The following is a 20,091-nucleotide window of genomic DNA, read 5'->3' on the forward strand; positions in this document are numbered from 1 at the left end:
AACCTAACCAGAACATAGAGTGTTTCAATGATGTATGGATGAGTGACCCATTGTAAATAGTGCATCCAGCAGTGTAAGTCACCTTGGTAAATAAGGTGTGGGCTGATAACACTACATTGAGTTAACTGGAAGTCGCTTTGGATAAAAGCATCTGCTAAATACACACACACACACACACACACACACACACACACACACACACACACACACACACATTTTCAGAACCGCTTGTCCCATACGGGGTCACGGGGAACCGGAGCCTACCCGGCAACACAGGGCGTAAGGCCGGAGGGGGAGGGAACACACCCAGGACGGGACGCCAGTCCGTCGCAAAGCACCCCAAGCGGGACTTGAACCCCAGACCCACCCGAGAGCAGGACCGTGGTCCAACCCACTGCGCCACCGCACCCCCTCCATCTGCTAAATAAATAAATGTAAAGATAAACATGAACTGAAAAATGACAAAGCCTACATAAAAAAGAAGGATCAGTGGAGCATCTCTGACAAAACCCCACATCCAGTATAGCTCCAGTTTCTACAGGAAGAAGGCAGAGAACATCAAACTGACAAGCACACATGCAAAGGAAACAAAAGATTTATTGGGTGTCTTGGAAACCTTCTCACAGCCACATGAAAACAAATAGAATGTTGCAGATTTTTCTAAATCATATTAAGAAGCCCAACAGGTGGCGAAGAAGGACATGAAATGGCCATGAAATGGAACCATCCCAGAAAACAAAAATAACAGTTCTTTGACTTGCCTTTTTGTTCTGCCATTTTTGCAATGTAGCTATAGTACAGATATAGTACACAATGATCTAAACACTAAGTTATTGTCACAAACAAATTATTCTGAACACCACTCCATTCAGACTGAAATGGGCCAGGACATTTTCATTAACCAACACTAATTGCGATTTAAATCCCCAAAAAGCATAGGACTGAAAGGACGTTATCACCAAGGTGACTTACACTGCTAGAAACACTACTTACAATGACTCACTCATCCATACATCAGTGGAGCACACTCTCTCTGTCACTCACACACTATGGGGGAACCTGAACAGCATGTCTTTGGACTGTGGGAGGAAACCAGAGCACCCGGAGGAAACCCATGCAGACACGAGGAGAACATGCAAGCTCCACACACGCTGAGTAGGGATCAAACCCACGTGCTCTCGCACTACCCAGGCGCTGTGAGACAGCAGCACTACTCGCTGTGCCATTGTGCAGCCCCATGTTCCAAATGTTTCAAGTAAAGCTCTGCTATTGCACCTTCCCAGCTAGTACATACCGAGAAGGGAAATACAGCTATGCAACTAACTATGGATTAAGCTGATGAAAAACACCTTAGTACAACGTGATGTACATGTCCGTGTAAAAGGTGCAATGCTCAACATCGCCCAGGACAACCAGCCCTCTCTGACACAGATGCTACCTCTCACTATGGCAATCTGGCTGCCATCCCAACCCCATTTAATGGTCTGAATGCATCATACCCTCTTCACCTCTGGTGTGGGACAAGAGATTGCTTGGGCTGCCAAGTAGGTGCTGGCTGGGTGCTACGCAGCTCAGATCATTCTCCCGTCTGCCAGGGTCCGTGGGACTCGAATGCAAAGCAGCAGAGTGTGGAGAACCCATCTGAGCTGTCCTGAACAGGGCTGCCAGGAAGGCAGTGCTACAAGAATCCAAAAGACCTAAGGCTGGTAATGGAATTTCTGTATCAGAGAAAAATATTAAAACTTGTTTGCCTTTGGTAAATTACATTTGCTTCAGCACTAGTTGCAGGAAAACTGTAGGAATTGTGAAATGTGAAGAAACTGTAAAACAGTTGAATGTGCAGATTCAGTCAATTTTTGTCTACTACACTTTTGAGATTATCTGTTATTAATTACCCTGTTCGTGTTTCCCACTTCTGAAAACCTTCCAACAAGCAAACTAGCAACCTGCGTTGAAACCTTTCAGAAGAGCAGAAGAGCAGACGAGCACTGTTTCTTCCAGCTGAGAGCCACACTGGTGGCCCTGCCCCTAATCAGTACTGTGCTCCAGGGCCCGTTTTCCTTTGGCCTGACTGCACAACGGGTAGGCAAGGACACAGCAGGGCGGTGTGTAAGGGAAAACACCACACACCGCCACACTGTCCACCATCACAGCTGGGGAGAAGCACCAAACAGGGCCCTCCAAGGCCTCATCTCAAAATTAACTTTTAAAGGCACCCCTGAAAAAGCAAAACAAAGGATCTAGGTTGGTGAACATGGGAAGAACATGAGAGCATGAAAAGGACATACAACAAAAAAAAAAAAATTCTTAAGGAACTGAAACAAATTTTCCCACAATTCTTAAGAAAAGCATTAATCAGATTTGTGGTCAAATTCCCAGGAAGGGCAAAGTCAAGATGGAGAAAAGAGTAAGAAAGATGTCAAAGGAGGAGTGCGGACATGGACCTTGAAAAGTAGATTTCAATTTTCCTCTGTTGTTTTCCATGTGAGATTCTGTAGGGAACCTAATTACCATCCTGACTGCAACAGGCCACAATGGAGAGCTTTCCAAAGGCATAACAACATAACAAAGCACTTTGTCGCTGTCATCTGGAACACAGCCACCCACCTTCCCATGAAGCTGTAACAAAGCTATATATTGCTTCATTTTAAGCAGAACACTATAAAGAATAGCAAAAATTGCACTTAAATCTCAGTCCCACAGGAAAGCCATGTAAGATTCCTATTAAGTACACAGTAACATTGAAGGTAAGCCGTCTCAGTATTAAGCTGTGTATTTGGACAGTTTGAAGAACATGTTAGTACAGAACCTCCATATGAACTGCACTTCATGGGTAACTGTGTGATCCTCGGTTTACCCCACAACTCAGGGTGCGCCACAGTAAACATCTGGTCAAATCTTAGCTGTCAATGAAAGAGAACACAGCTGTCCAAATTAAGATGACTGCCAAAAATAATCCAAGTACTGGATGCCTATGTCAGCGCAAGAAAAAATTTCACTGAAAGCTCATATGGGCAAGGAAAGGTGTAAGGAGGCAATGAATCAAAGTGTTGCTTCTATCCTTAGGACAAACAATGACAGTGCCAAGTATTAAATTTTCATTAAAAAATGTTCAGATCAGATGACTTGCAGAAACGACACAAAATCAAGATGCTGACTACCACTAGTAACATTCTAAAATGCGTTGAGACTGTTGTCTTACTGTGCAATCAACGAACCTTTTAATTCAACCCGCTCCCCATTACGGGAACGAAGACGGTGGAACCCTGTTACACAAACAGACTACATTTCATGGCCACGTTTAACACATAATCTATGCAGAAATTCGTTTAACACATATAACATAATCAGATACCTAAACAAGTATATAAATATACATTTCACACAGCAACTGTCAATACATTCTGAACACCTCTACCACAACAGTACATTCCCAAGGCAAGGGTGGGCAGCACTATAGCACTATAAAGTCAGTTCAAACTCACTACCTCTGTAAGGCAGTGAAGAAACAGTACGTATTCCACTAAAGGGACAATTACCAAAACAATAACAAAAACAACGCTAAGCACCATATTACTGCATATGTACATGGTTACAGAAACAAGTGTTAATTTTTTCTTACTCCCCAAAAACTGAATGGTAACTGTTAGCTGTAGCAATATGACCTAAGACAGTATTTGTGTGTGCTCTAACAAACACAATGTTGTGATATTGCAACGCTTTGTGTTTGCCTTGCTGCCAGTATGGCGACAGTGGTTGTGTCTTTCCATGGATGCATGTAAGTGGCCATACTGGGATAGCATGCTCTCTTCCAAATGCACTGGGTTTTTAAAGTTATTTTTCACTCTTCAACTGCACCAAAGCAGATCTGAAAAGATAGTTACTGCACATGCAGTTTTAGTAAGTATGAACTGGATCTGGCAGACTTGGTAAATTTGGTATGTGAGATTATTGCGAAACTAATCCTGGAAACAGATTTATGGTAATAAACTAGAACTTTTGTAAAACTGACCTGAACTTTATTACATAAAAGTTTTCAAATGAGCTGGTCTGTAAAAATGACATTTGAAAAACTGACTTTTGGACTTTATCAAACAAAACCTGGCCTGAGCAATGGCACACCCAGAACAGGCATTCAAACTGGGTGTGACTTGTGCAACTATGTTACACCTTCAGGCTTTCACCAGCTAAGAAGTTACATGCATCCACGATATACTTGTCACTGAAGTGATCTTTGGACTTTGCTTTCTAGACGTGCTCATGGCGTGGCCACTACAAGCAAGCAGGTATGGTGCAACATAGCCCTACATCCAGCTGGACAACTCAATTTATCAACATTTTCAGTCAAGACAGGGAAGCAGGTAGTGTAGTGGTTAGGGCTGTCACTGTGCAATCTAAAGGTTCTTGGTTCAAATTCCACTTATGCTGTAGCAACCTTGATCAAGGTACTTGCTCTGAATTAATACAGTAAGAATGACCTGCTGTATAAATGGGTAAATCACTGTAAAGTTGATTATCTAACACTGTAAGTGACCTTCAACAAAGGTACTGACTAAGGAAAAGTAACTACCGAACATTATGTTGAATGCAAAACTGAAACAAGTGCCCCCCCACTGTTTAAGCAAGTAAAATGTGTCCCTAAAGAACGTTTGTATGTTGTAAGGCACCTTGAACAAAGATGCTAAATAATAACTAAAAATAACAGAAGTCCTGGGAGTCTTCACAGACACGAGTCTCCTCCTCCACATACACTATGCATTTAACCTAATGGTGAAGACAGCTCAACATTTACTGGCTCTACACATTCAACATTTGAGAGATCTGCCTGATTCAACACACTTAGTCTAGCTCCTGATGAAAGTTATGATGATACCATGTTCTGACAGTTGGAAACACTTACTGTCTAGTCTTCAGGCCTCCACCATGAGACCTCTAAAGCTGCTTCTGAATGCCATTGGCAAAGATAGGATTTCAACTTGCTCACAAACTGCTCTCATTAGTTTCTCTCCTCTTTTCACTGGCCTCCTGTGACTACCAAGATCAACTTCAAGACTACTTACAGCCAACACAGTGATCAAGGGATCAGCACTACCCTGTCTCTAAGACCCAATGTGACCTCATCCCATCAAGACTGCTGAGCTCCTCCACCTTATGTTTGCTTCAGTCACAAGAGCTCTGGAAACAAAGGCATGGTGGTTTTTGGCATTGCTCTTGATGCGGTGGAATGGACCTCCAGCATTCCTGGACGTGAGGGGGGCATCTAAAAATGGTGTCAAAACTCAACTTTATCAAACACCCTTCAGTGCAGGTGGCAGCATAAAGGAACTGTAATTAAAGACACATTGAAAAGTAGCATAAAGATAGTGGAATGGAAGGAAACTGCACTTAAATGACTTCATTTGAAGCTCTTTGTCCATACCTGAATACACTGCCCACATCATAAGTTACTTAACAGAAGAGAGTCTCTAAATGAATAAGTGCATTCTTTTAAAAAGTGGACAGAAATACTACTCACTTTTTACAAACAGTTTGGAAACTTTGGCCTAAGATGAAATGCATTTTTACTGATTTTTGGCTCAACTCTGGCATAAACAAATACACTGTGCTGTCACTTAAACTGTGGTTGGAGGCTCCCTGAAGGGTGCATATCAAGGCCTATGCACTCCAGTGATATAAGAGCCCCCTGTGGCTCTGGACAGATCAGCCGCAAGCTCGTCTTGAGATAATGTTCAAAACATACTGGGAAATACTACATACTTGTATAAATAAGTCACGTTTTATTGTAATTACACAAATAAGATGCGGTGGTATAAAACAAGCAAACATCCTTACACCAGCACTTTCTCTGTAACTGGAAAAAGCTGGGCTATCAAAATCTCATCAGCACATTTGGGATATTTTATCTGGACTGTCTTTGGGAACATATCAAGTCAATCACTTTGTTTATTCCCCCATTTCATGTCCTTACTTTCAGATTACTTAAAACCAGGTCATCTTTAGGATTTTGAAACACACATTTTTCACATTTTCAGAACCGCTTGTCCCATACGGGGTCACGGGGAACCGGAGCCTACCCGGTAACACACGGCGTAAGGCTGGAGGGGGAGGAGACACACCCAGGACGGGACGCCAGTCCGTCACAAGGCACCCCAAGCGGGACTCGAACTCCAGACCCACCGGAGAGCAGGACTGTGGTTCAACCCACTGCGCCACCGCACCCCCCAGGATTTTGAAACATCTCGTTCTTATTTGTCAAGAACATTCGCACTGATGATAGTTTCCTTTTAATTTTCTACTGTTTCTTAGAAACTGAAGTCATTCTTAAATGCGAAAGTGAGGAAAAACTGTCTATAAATGTCAGGTGCATTTCTGGTCATCGATATAAGCAGTTGTGGTCCTGGGTTTTCTAGTTTAAAGCTTATGTTCATGGGCAGGGGTTTCACTTTAAGACTGGAAGGGATGAAGAAGATGGTACACTGCTTCTGCCCCCACAAAATGTTACTGCGTTTGATAATTACCTAACTATTCAAGTATCAGTCTGCCATTCAACTACTCAAATGACTTTTAATGAAAAGCTTGATCTGTCACCCTCTGGTCTACACCAAAAACTCCCTTCACAAACACCAGGCTTATTTAAGAGTCAAAAAAAGGTAACAATTATCTGTGGAACAAGTTAGTCTCCAAAAGATTAGGTTCACATTTACATTTATTCATTTAACTGATGCTTTTCTCCATCCAGATCAACTTAGTGTTACAGTACACACACGTACACACACACATTGTCTGAAGCTGCTTGTCCCAAGCAGGGTCGTGGTGAGCCAGAGCCTAACTCAGCAACACAGGATGCACGGCTGGAGGGAGAGGGGACACACCCAGGATGGGATGCCAGTCCGTCACAAGGCACCCCAAGCGGGACTCGAATCCTTGACCCACCAGAGAGCAGGCCATGGCCAATCCCACTGCGCCACCACACCCCCCAGTGTTAAAGTATTTAAAGCTATTTACCCATTTATATAGCTGGGTAATTTTACTTGAGCAATTTAGGGTTAGTATCTTGCTCAAGAGTAGTACAGCTGGAGGTGAGGCTCAACCCTGTGACCTTTGGGTCCAAAGGCAGTAGCTCTAGCCACTACGCTACCAGCTGTCCAGCACTTCATTATTGTAATTATTTTCCTTTCAATACTAATAAATACCTGTAGGCACTGGCATTCTAAGTATATTGATTGTGTCACTATATTGTCTATATCGACGGAGTCCTGTTCTGTAGCAAAGCAAAGAAGAAAAAGAGTGGGGAAAGAAGCGCCACTGTATTCCCCTTCTGCCCCCACAAGAGCCTACCTAAGAGACAGACAAAAAAAAATACAAAAAAGAACAACACAATGTTCTGAAGTAACTCATTTCATACTCAACATTTTAACCGTTTGTATTGCGCACACATATAAATCAGGCAAGTCAAAAAAAGATAAGCTGACTAACATTAACCAGTTACTATCAGGCTGCAGCTACATATCCATGAACTATTTAAATTAAGACAGCTTACTGGAGAGATTTAGAGAAAAATAACTGGCAAGACATTAACTACGACATTAACTCAAATGCACAATTTATAGGCAGCTATAAAATAAAGCTACAATTAAACTAAGTACACTACAACATTAAAAACTAGTATCTTCCGTTCCACAATGACTGACGGTGCCAGACATACCGCTGATTTAAGACTGAGTGCATTAATGTTCCTCTGAGCAAGACAGTCAGTTGTTCTGAACAATCAGTCACATTCATCAATATTCAGTCATGTAACCACAAATTACAGAGGAGACAATTTAATCATCCATCAAAATTTAGCGGAACATGGGGACATTACCCATTAAAGTTATGTCTACGCACCACGTGTTAAAATCATGTCTTCTCATCATGCAGAATTTTACTCATGAAGAATTACACCAGCAATTAGATAGCAGAAACTAATGATAAAGTTAATATGACACCAGAGTTGATGTCAAAATCTTGGTTTGACGTGGAGTTAAACTAGTCAGTCTAACAACCATAATAGATTTTCTTAATTAAATTCCTTAATTAAATTTTAAGCTACTCGACTGCTCTAAGTTCCTGAATTCCAGAGATGTAATGGGCCATGACAAGTGATGACATTTATTATGATGAATTTTCTATTATGTGCTTAAAAAGGTACCAACGTCTTTCTGCAGGTTTTTTTCAAAATACCATGTAACACCATCACAAAAAATGTATCATTATGTAAAGTGACTTAAGTATTGAGCCTTGTCAGAGTCCATCAGGAACAAGACTCATTTACATGTGTACAGCTCCCTCTAGTGTTCACAGGCACCCCAACATGACTCTGTAGGGCTCTGACTTCAGTAAGTACATTATACCTTATATAGAGCATTACTCATAATGCAAAACTGTTATTAAAAAAAAAATGCATTAATATACATCAGCATAAAACAAACTAAATTCAAGTGACAAAGAAACTATATTGTAAAATTAATTGTATTTTTTCTGGTAAGGATGTAGGGGGCACGGTGGTGCAGTAGGTTTGGCCAGGTCCTGCTCTCTGGCAGGTCTGGGGTTCGATTCCTGCTTGGGGTGCCTTGCAGCAGACTGGTGTCCCGTCCTGGGCGTGCCTCCTCCCCCTCCAGCCTTACACCCTGCATTGCTGGGTTAGGATCTAGTTTGCAGCAACCCCACTCAGAACAAGCAGTTTCAGACTGTGCGTGCATGTGTGTGTGTATGTATGGTAAGGGTGTGTTAAGCTTGACCGAGGAGGACTTCCGCAGTTTCCCTTTTACAAATCACGGACTGGTAAGTCTCAGACTAACCACATCCATCAATATTACAGGGGTCGCAGCTGTATTTAAGCAAGGAATTTGATCAGAAAAACTTCATGACACTTGAATCTGTACCCTTTATAGTCCTGCACTTAGAGCTACAAACACTAAAATAGTGACTTTTTAGGGACAACGTGAAACACGTTGCGCTGTCCGTGCCATCCTGCTTCAGATGTTAAGGATGACATGTACTATGGCGACAGCTGAATTACAGAAAAAACTGTACTTCAATAATATGCATATCTAAACCCTGTCTATTGTGGGATGCACTTTTGCTTATTCTGAGTTATACTTTGCTTTGGAGAAAAGCTTCTGCCAAATGCAAAAATACAAAACATAAAGTGGGTACTGTGGAGACTGTTACATCCACCCACCTGTCATGGAGTTCTCCGAAGTGCTCAGCTGCTCCCTCAGCTTATCCACGTCATCCGGGTGGACCTGCTCATAGAGTGTGCTCCCAAACCACTCGGACTGCGGCTGGTTCAGCACCGGCGTCACCGAGTCTGACACGTAGATCACACGGCCTGTCTCCGCTGCTACCACGAACAGGAAGCCATCGGCCGCCTCCAAGATCAAGTGCTTCAGTTCCTGAGGAGGGAGAAGAGTGACCATCCAACCAGTCAGGGATGCAAGTATGTGACAAGATCAACATATGCACACGTTATCGAGGTACTGTCATCAAAACATAACAAGCTGTATGTTGTTTTGGTTTTCATTCATGCACTCTGGCCTCTGAGGTCTCCACTACATGACAGCACGTGGGCAACAATTCAGAGACCAATAACATACAAACGAATGTGTCATCTGCACGCCTTCCAAGCTTGCGACAGCGAGCGACTCAGGTCACAAGAGGAACCGCGGCAGCGTTTCACACCTGCTCAGTGAGGAAGGACGGCTTGTAGGCTCCGTCTGTGGAGGTGTTGCCTGTTCCCCGCATGGATTTCATGTGGGACACGGCCATGCGGAGGATGGTCAGCTTGTCGGGCTTGCGGGCAAGGGCGCTGCATGTGGGCACCATGTCCGACAGCTCCGTAATGTACTGGGTCATCTTGTTACGCCTCCTCCGTTCAATCTCACTGTGGTTCTCCCTAGTCAGCAGGAATTAAACAGCAGGTCATGCGGGAAAACGCCACTTGTGTGTCAAGCTGACTGTCGAGACAATCACGGCAAAGACCTACCTACAGTCCAAAGACAACAGAGCTACTAAAAATGTCAGTTAAGTTTGCTTTACACATATTGTGTATTTATGACAGTTAGGGGTAGTGATATCTTTCTGTTGCTTCTCTGGAACTGAGTATGTGCTGAGAATATAAAGAAAAGTGCATCCATTAAAAATGTCAATACAGCAGTTCACACATTCAAAGTAATAAATTCTTCCCATTTAAGCAACGGTTGTACTTTCACATCAGTAGTTAACTTATTTCAATAACACAGACTACTAAGAATTTGAATATGTCCAGAAAGATATGAAAGAAAATTTCAACACAAACTGGGTTGGAAATACGTTCACGTTACTTTATTTAGCAGACGCTTTTCTCCAAAGCGACTTCCAATGGATACTATGTAGTGTTATGAGCCCACACACCTTATTCACCAAGGTGACTTACACTGCTAGATACACGACACAAATATTTACAGATCTGGTATTATCTACTCCTGGATCCCCAAATATTTATTACTGACTTTAGACACTGTTACACACAACACGTGAAAATAAATTGAGTGTAGCTTTCACTGTAGCAGCACAGCGGGGCCCCTGAGCGAGTATTATCCTCTACAACCCCTGCAGACTAGCCCTACCTGGCAAATCTTTCCTTATCACCAGGAATCTGATCATCATCATACCTGAAGAGAAAGCATGACAAGAATACACATCACAAATCAAGCAATATATATAAAACTCAAACTTTATAACGCACCCTATAGCAGAAATGCATATCTATAAGAAAGCACAATTTTGATAAAGTTGATTTAATAAGTATTAAAAATTTTGCGTAACATTCAAGGGGCTATTTAAAACAAGCTACAATTCTAAGGAAAAGAATTTGGAAAGAAAATGAATGGAGTCTTGAGACTGAGCCATGCATGGCACGGGACTGCTAATGATGAATGATAAACAGAAAAACAGCATGCATGGTTTAATGTGTACCCTGAGTCAGATATTCCAAAAGCGGTTCAGTGAGAGCACAGGAGCTTCAGACCATTCCCTCATCACCACACATCTGTGTTTCGTGTGGCAGGAAGAGCCCACCTCAAGGTCATGTAGGAAGACCCACTGTGACAGGGATTCCTTCACCTCTGACGGGGCCTACTGAGACCCACTGAGAACTGTGTTCATGTCACCACAGGGACTAGCAGAAAAGCATAGTCCCTTACCAGCAACAAGCAGCACCTCCACAGGCAAAGCTGAGAGGACAAGATCTCGCATATAGGATGTGGAATTTAAGCCATGAGACCAGAAAATTACTACCCCCCCTAGTATGTCTCTGGCACTCTCAGTGCCCTAATTTGTTTGTTCATTTGGAAAACAATAAGAAAGAACCACATTCTTTGGAACATCTGGGGTTAAAGTGATGTAGCTCTCCTTCTCTCCAGCAGAGGGGACTCTCTCCTTTCCAATGCTCACTCAAGTCATGAGAAAAAAAACATAACTGAAAGTTCTGAACAAAAAGAAAGGATACAGATCCTTTAAGAGAATGGATTAAAGGAAAAATCACAAACTGAAACAAACTGTATACGAGCAGATGTCCGAAACAGCGCACGGCTACCGACAAAGTAACGACCTTCAACAAGACCCGAACACATACAGCAAACAAAAAAGTAAATGTTTTGTTGAATGTAAAAAGAAAACAATACTAAGATGAAACAAAGTGCATGCATGAAATATACACTATTTCATAACGTCAATTTTTAACACAGCAGATATACTGTATTTTGAATAAACACTCAGAGCAAACTGTGCTAATTTAGCTGCATTTATTCTGCAAATCTATTGCCTAAACCATTGTGCACACGGAAATAATAGCTGGTCACTGTTTCACGTTTTCCCACCTTGAAAATTTGCTGGGTCCCTCTCCATCTTCATCATCGAAGTCCATTCTGCAAAACCACAATCAGACATCAAAGAAATGTAGATGTAACGTCATCTTTTCAAGGTCACAGTTCACTGTATAAACGTGGTCATCTTTCATGTAACAACTAAGATAAACCAACATTGAATTAACACTTGAAACTAAAAACTTCACAGTCTTTCAGCTCTCAGAAACATTGCCTCTCTATTAAATTTTCCATGAACGTGATGGTCCAAGCATACCATGGATGCATACGATGCACAGCTAAAAAAAAAAACATCCAGATGGATCTTGGATCAAATCACCCAGAACACTCATTAGAAGCACATATGAGGAAACTGAACTTATCGTGCTTTGGAAGCATTATGCGAAAGACAGATTCTCCAAAAAAATATTACAATACTTGAGTAGAGGAGCAATAATGGGCACAGTCTTTTCAACCAAAGGACGCAAGCAGAGGATAGAACATTCTTGTGGCATTCCATTTATGCAGCACCAATAAGTGACATCAGCTTCACGGCATTTAACAACATTAAGCACCGCAGTACCTTGTCATGTAGTAACACACTACTAAATGCAAAGAAGACATCTATTTCTGTGAAGGAGAATAGTCCAAGTGGCACTGGCACTGTCTGCAGTCAGTCAGCCTTGTTCACTGGGAGAACAAGTAAACAGCCTGGAGACAGTGAGAGACAGCTAATAAATGTTTATGGATCACTCACATACAACAGCAATGTACATGCAGCACATTCATGCTACATTTCTACCAATCAATACTGAGCTATTTTCCACTGTAACTGATCTAATTTAAAGAATATGCAAGTACTTCAACCTAAATAACAACAACAACCACTTTAAAAACACTCGGCAATTTTGGACACGACACAATTATGAAATAACTGTTGCTGGTTCATCTGCTGCAGAAACAACAGAAATAAAACAACGCACTAGACCCAAAAGCAGTACGCTACAACAATGTAAGCTTGCCAGGTAAGCAAATGACCTACACACAACACAAAGTACAACATACTCTACAGCCCAAAGAACTGGCACAGCAAAGAATGCAATGTTAGACTAACCAGATGCTGCAGCTCATTCACGCAGTCTCTTTATAGTATTGTACATACTATTGATTCTGAATACATTAAACTGACAAGTTCACATTTTTCACAAACTTTCAAACCAACCACATGAAGTGAAGATTTAAACATTTACGTTTCAGAATAACGTTTTGTTGTGCTGCCTGTTTATTTTGAAATAGTTTATTAAATATTTTGCATTTTGAATTTAAAACATTAGCCCTGAAATCACCTGTGTGAATTATGAATTCTGATGTACTGCTGTAATACCAGTGAGTGCTTTTTCTTAGCAGTTAACTGTGGCAAAATAAACACACACACACACACACACACACACGCACACACACACACACTTTCAGAACCGCTTGTCCCATACGGGGTCACAGGGAACCGGAGCCTACCCGGTAACACAGGGCGTAAGGCCAGAGGGGGAGGGGACACACCCAGGACGGGACGCCAGTCCGTCGCAAGGCACCCCAAGCGGGACTCGAACCCCAGACCCACCGGAGAGCAGGATCGTGGTTCAACCCACTGCGCCACTCCCCAGTAAAATGTGCATCTGTATGCCAAATATTGTAAGTTGTTTTGGATACAAGAATATCACTTAAGCAATGAAGTTACGAAGAGCAATATGTTTTTAAAGTCTTAAAATCCAATTATCTTTTTCCAGTACCTCCATCTAAATGTGGATAGATATATTAATAACAGATTTTTTTTTTTTTTTGCTGTAAAAACAAAACAACCATTCTCATCTGATTTTACGAATTTACACTGTCAACCCATTAAAAAAAAATGTGAAGCTCATTTAAATATATTACTGCACAAGATGTAACGAAACAGTCCACATATGTATATTGTACATCAAAGTGAAAATATTACATTTACATTTATTCATTTAGAAGATTCTTTTCTCCAAAGCAATGTACATCTGAGAGAACAATACACGGAGTGCATTACATTGACAGGACAGATTTGGATGCAGACACGTGATTCTTGAGTACAGTCCATTTGTCACATCCCACCATATGAACCAGCAGAGATTATACGAGTAGCTGAACAAAAGCTTTTCCATTACACAAACTGTAATTAAAAATTATTAAACACCTGAACGATTATTGCACACTTACGAGATCAGGGGAGAGGTCAGTCCGAAAGCAGTGAGTTTTGAAACCTTTCTTAAATGTAGTGATGTATGATGTATGAAATACAAAAAGAGATTCAGTAACGGTATAATCTGGAAAGTATGAAGGTGGGGGGGGAATCAGCATTTCAGTTGAGAAAATGCACATTTTATTGTTTGGTGTAGCAAACCCAAAATAACTTTAAAATTCAGACAAATTACTGAATAATTGTAGGAATTATTTTTATACATTGTTTATATTTGGAGAACCAATGCCAAACATTACAGCTGTGAGACACCCAATCCCATAAAGAAAAAGGTCTATATCAAGGTTTTCATAAAAGTACTATAAAGCCATGTCATCTGGGTATATGCATATGCAATTATTAACAGACAAGAAGCTGTGGTCATTTACTAAATGAAAGGTAAGACCAGCTTAGGATACAGTTTAGAGAAAGATGAATTCTAGGTATCACAGTTCCAGATGATGACGACATAATAACCATTTCATTTAATGACTGGGACCTCAGTACAACCCCTTCTCATTCAAACATTCGTGCAAGTGCCTTAATTGGTTTATTCACTCTGATAGTATTCTCAAACATTCTTACTTTGATGGTCATTTAGCTTGCAGAAAAAAAATAATAACCTTCATTTTATGAGGCAACAGCAGGGAAATGTCTGTATTAAAGACCATTTCGAGATTATGATAGTTACGTAATTATGTTATTTTGGCCTTACAACACAACAAAAACCACACCGTATTTCAAATATTACCGTTCCTTGTATTCGATTTTGTAATAAGCTTAAAAGACCACAGATTGTTATATAAATGATTCCCCCTGTTAAAGTCACTTTCGACACTCTTGCGCAATTATTACTTTTACTAGACACGTGCAATATCCCGGACAGTATAAAAACTGCAAAATTCACCATTTAGAGATGTGGAATACTGTAATTACAGCAACTTCCATTCCTTCTCCCCATATATGTTAATGAAGTTGTAATAATCGGTACCATTCCAATGGACATATACACATGGACATGTGCCCTCGCATTAGTAAATGTGGCAAAAGGGGGCCGTACACTGTGCTGTATACATGCTGTGAAGTACGCAGGAGTGGGTGGGATGCGGTTCAGTGTGCCTCACCGGTACGCACTGTTCCAACGCTCCACGTACCCGGCACACCAAGGCAAACACACTGCCCTCCTTCGTGCTATAACCCACTGCCGTCAGGAATGACTGCAAACCAACGATGTCACATTTTGCTCATTTTCTGTCACATCAGCCAACTGTTGGTGTGGCACTGAAGCTGAGATCTACTCCCTCTGGGCATCCCCGCTGCCGCAGGCTCATCGTTTGCTTGCCTGGTGTTTCCGTATGCCCGTCCATGAGTCTGTTAGAACCTGTGCGACGTGAGCTGTAAAACGAAACACTCACCCGCCTGATCTCCTCTTGCCCCCGCGGCCAGGCATGGAAGCAGCCATCCGCACCTGTCCGGCACCCACCACGGTGCCTGGCATTGCCACAGGCCCAGGGAGGTCTGTGCCCATCTCTGCATTCCAGGAAGACAACAGCAAAAAGCAAAAAAAAAAAAAGTCATTCACAATAACCCTTCATCATCAAATGTAAACAGAGCACATATACAGTCTACCGCAGCAAGTTAAACGTCAGTGCCGGATCAAGATATGATTCTGGGTACTTTCCCCTCCCCCATTTCCAAGGGAGCAAGCAGCACTTCAGGCCTTCACATGGACACAAACCACAAGGCTGTGAACTAATCAAAGACATTTCACCACTTTCTCTTCAATTTTTACACACTAAAATCTTTAGCGGAACTCAGGGAAGGAAAAGAAAAAAAAAAAAGCCCTCAAAAAAAAATTTAAATAACAGTTCTTACAGCTGAAATACTCTGAGCATGTCAGTGTTTAATAAATTACAAAGGACAACAAAGCTACACACAACAGCATTCATTTTCTCCATGGCAAGCTTTCCACCTTCACAGAATTGCAAGGCAGTGCCCGCTCTGTCAGCTGTATTTCAAGACACTACCATGTTCCACAGCAATTTACCACGGAGTTAAGCCACAGAGAAGACAACGCTGCCAGAACCTCTTCTCACCCTCCTCCCGAGAAACATGCTTTTTCAGATCTGCTTTAACAAGTGCTAACTTCAAAAGAAAACAGTGTACACTCCATAGCAAAAAGAGAAATCCTGTCAGTGTACCCCACCAACCAACTGCAGATACTTTCTGAATTGCACTCATATTTAAGAACTACATCAACAAATCATCAGGCTGCATTCCAGCACATCCAGCCACATCTACGCAGATACGACAGATTTTCCATTTTAGGCAAACAAGTAATTCTAACCATGCATTTTGCAAGCAGAGACTTTAAAAGGAAAAAAAAAATCTATTTTCCTGATATCATTCTAACGACATTTTAAAGTATGCCAAACAATGAAAAAATAGTCTGTGTTGCAGTAAAGCCTTGGTACTGTATCTTATGGCTTCATTTATTTCCATCAATTCATTTAGCTCACAAAAGCATTCTGGACACAAAACAGTGTTTATATATAGTCCAGAGAGATTGTCACGAACCTATTCCCCTTACCCGTAGCCAATGAATCAGCCCCTCCCACATTTCTTGCATAAAAAACCTTTCATTTGCAGTATAATTATTTATGTATGGAAAGTCAGGCCTCCATGTTTTAAACAAATGATTAATGTAACCTTTGCTACACTTTCAGCATTTCAGTTCCATGGACTGAATACAAACTCCAAGAGTGGCAGTGTGGGGGCGTAGGAGCAGTTTTTACTAATCCCACTGAACACCAAACACAATTAATTGATAAATCTTTCCAAAATTGTTGATATACCTGAGATGCAAAATAAATTGCAACATCATCCTAAGGAAAAACATCTGCATCAAACTCACCGCTCAACTGATGTATGGATGAGTGACCCATTGTAAGTAGTGTATCTAGCAGTGTAAGTCACCTTGCTGGGTAAGGTGTGTGGGCTGAAAACACTACACAGAGTTCATTGGAAGTCGCTTTGGAAAAAAGCGTCTGCTAAGTGAATAAACGTAAACTGTTAAACGGCATTCCCCTTCTGTTTACCTCATTCGAAACTATGTGCATGGAAAAAAAGTTTATTTCTACAGTAAAGATCACTGGTTAGATCAACAGACAGCATTAAGATCAACCAGATGATGATGATCTACTGCCGGTGAGTCAAAGACAGAAACAGAGTGGGATGCAGATTGAGCAGGTCCCCCCTCAGTTTTAATTCTGACAAGGTGTTTAAACTGTCTTGAAAATATTGCAGGTTGCAAACAACAAAAACAGAAGGCCACAGACTCCAGGACTTCTGGTGCATTTCCCCCACTCTCACCCTTGCAAATTTCAGCACACTGTGAAACTGATATTCTTTATTTATTTAGCCCAATTTGCATTCAGAGCATTTACAGTCGATGTAACAAGGAGATGCCAGCTGCTGGTGCGGGAGAGAGAGAGAGAGAGAGAGAGAGAGAGAGGAAAAAAGAGGAAAAGGTTACATTTTTTGACAGGAGAAGTCAAAGATGCTGGACTATGCCATTTTACATTTAAATACTTTTTATAAAGGAGTCTCAATGTATTCACAGGGACAAGGCAGCAGAGGAGCAGCACGATCCGCTCTGTTGCCGCCGTTCAGCCGCACAGCTGGAGCCTCTCAAAAGTTGCCCTTCTCATGGAGACCAGCGACAGCATCCATCTCTGCGGCTGTCCAATAATAACAACAACAACAACAACAACAACACATAATCCGAAGAGGACATCAAAGCCGATGTGAGCGGAACCCCCGAAGGGAACAAAAGACACCCGAACCGGGGAAGATCATGGGTTCTCTGTTATGTAACGTTTCCATCGCAGTTTCTCAACACGAAATTCGCAGCACAAAACTCGGGCGGTCCAGAGTCGCACTTTCCATGATTAATATCCATTAAAATAAAAATGGGAAAAATTTTAAACTGAATATTGAAACGGTTTTGTTTTTTTATTTTTAAATTTAACTTAGTTTTACCGCACACGGTTAAGAAAAATATGATTTTTTTTTTTTTTGGGAATCAACAGGCAGGGCTGGTAATTTAGCCCTGCTGTTGCTTGAGACGTTAAGGCTTAATAAGGTGGAGGAAATTGTGAAACGATGAAAAAGGTTTACAAATTGGAGCGCTAGCCTGATGGAAAAGCGCGTTTGAATTGTTCACATTAATCAGGGAAATCAATCACGTACCGGCCGCACTAATGTATTCAGCGAAGCCACATTTTGCATTGAGGGGGGAAACAGATTTTAATCACCGCCAAGCGCCGTACACGAGTCTTACATAGATTTTGTGCAAAACAAGACGTGAACTCAATCGACATGAAGTGACAGAAGTGCAGGTTTTTGTGAGTTAACGGCAGCTTCGTCCCCCTTCCCCCCACGTACGCAGCTAGCATTGTCGGCTAGCGCTTTAGCTCCTTTAGCTCTTCGTCGTCGGAAAAAAAAGGACCGACCGACACTCACTCACATTCTTTTGTTATGGCAAAAAACTGTGGGGAAAAAATCAATGACCTCCCCGGAGAAACCACGACGACGCGAGTCAATGTCCGTCAACCCCGTCCCCGTCCGTCCCCTCGGCTCGCAGAGCCGGACTTACCCGACGGGTTGACGGCGGCGGGTGTTGCCATGTCGTCTCTGTGGAGGAGAGCAGAGGAGTGAAGCGCCGAGAGGAGAATGACGCACGATGCGGGGCGCGCGACACGCCGCGCGCTGGCCAAAGGGGCTCCGCTCGCGGGGCTCCGCACGCGAGGACGATGCAGCGGGAGCCAAAGGGTAGCGAACACCTCAACGCGCTCTCGGCGCTCGGAAACGCACGGAACCGGGCGGCACCAGCGCTCGGCAGCCCGTACAACACACACCGCGGCGCACTGTACACGTTACAGCTCACGCGTGTAGAATAAATTTGCTTTTTCTCCCCTACACTCTGGGTGGGGGGGGGACGTAAGATGTCTGAGTGGTAACACCGCGAGACTTGCCTCGAATTAATTAATACAGAACAACCCCGAAAGTTCGGAGCGTTTTAAAAGTTTAGTGTTCGGCGTTAATGGGTCTTTATTCATTTGTACAACTGTACATTCATTAAAACTGCTCTGTTTGAGATGCTTCTGTAGTCCAACCAACTTGGATATGGCGTCAAAGCAAAAAAGTGATGTCATGAAATGTCAACAACACGCGATGCGTACTGTAGAAAGATGTTGTAATACTTAAACTGCGTCATAGATAATTTTAGTGACGTGTGCTCTGGACCCGGCACCTTGGCACCTCTCGGGCTCCACACACACCTGAAGCTCACGGCGCGTGCAGGGTGCGCGCCTGTCAGTTCCTGAGCGCGAGAGTACAGAGTGCCAGGCTGAAATTCCACACTCTGCTGCATTATTCATTGGCCCCAAGAGAAATGTACAGTACAGACATATTAGAAAAGTCAGTAATGTCATACTGGAACCAGCAGGTAGTGTAGTGTTGGCTGTTGCATCGCAATCCCAAAATTCCTGGTTCAAATCCCACTTCTGCTGTAGCATGACTGAGCAAGGTACTATGGTAAAGTGTAGTAACTAGGACTATGTCACACTGTATGCATAGGTGCAGGGGTCTACAAGTAAGTTTCTTTTGCACGCAACTATTCGAGTAAAAGAATTGGTACAAAGAAGGATTTAAAAACATCAGGTCAAAAACTAGTCAGGTACTGAAGTTACTTTGCTTCAAATTAGGATTTGTAATGAATCACTAGCAATGTTAACAGCTGCAATAGTATATACATTTTGAACTTTTTTTTTTTTTTTCCTTTCCCAACAACTATGGGCAGTTGGTAGTGTAGTGGTTAGAGCTGCTACCTTTGGATCCAACCTTCAGATGAGCAAATTACTTATCCTAAATTGCTCCAGTAAA

At 42.2% G+C, this 20,091-nt stretch overlaps 1 protein-coding gene across 4 annotated transcripts in view; it reads right to left on the reverse strand.

Annotated features, from left to right (window-relative positions):
• arnt2 (aryl-hydrocarbon receptor nuclear translocator 2) overlaps window positions 1–19,209 on the reverse strand; it is a 38,110-nt gene extending 18,901 nt beyond the window's left edge. For 2 of the 4 annotated variants that reach the window (XM_018763758.2, XM_018763757.2), the window contains exons 1-6: window positions 18,803–19,209; window positions 15,561–15,675; window positions 11,901–11,948; window positions 10,650–10,694; window positions 9,724–9,937; window positions 9,224–9,437 (exon numbers count right to left, since the gene is read on the reverse strand). In XM_018763758.2, coding sequence (XP_018619274.1) covers window positions 9,224–9,437; window positions 9,724–9,937; window positions 10,650–10,694; window positions 11,901–11,948; window positions 15,561–15,675; window positions 18,803–18,833 — 667 coding nt within the window. In that variant the 5' untranslated portion in view covers window positions 18,834–19,209. The remainder of the gene's footprint in view (window positions 1–9,223; window positions 9,438–9,723; window positions 9,938–10,649; window positions 10,695–11,900; window positions 11,949–15,560; window positions 15,676–18,802) is intronic. The other 2 variants (XM_018763760.2, XM_018763759.2) reach the window with 2 other exon arrangements.
• Window positions 19,210–20,091: the final 882 nt, after the last annotated feature.

This window comes from Scleropages formosus, chromosome 11, assembly GCF_900964775.1.
Source record: "Scleropages formosus chromosome 11, fSclFor1.1, whole genome shotgun sequence".
Lineage (NCBI taxonomy): Eukaryota > Metazoa > Chordata > Actinopteri > Osteoglossiformes > Osteoglossidae > Scleropages > Scleropages formosus.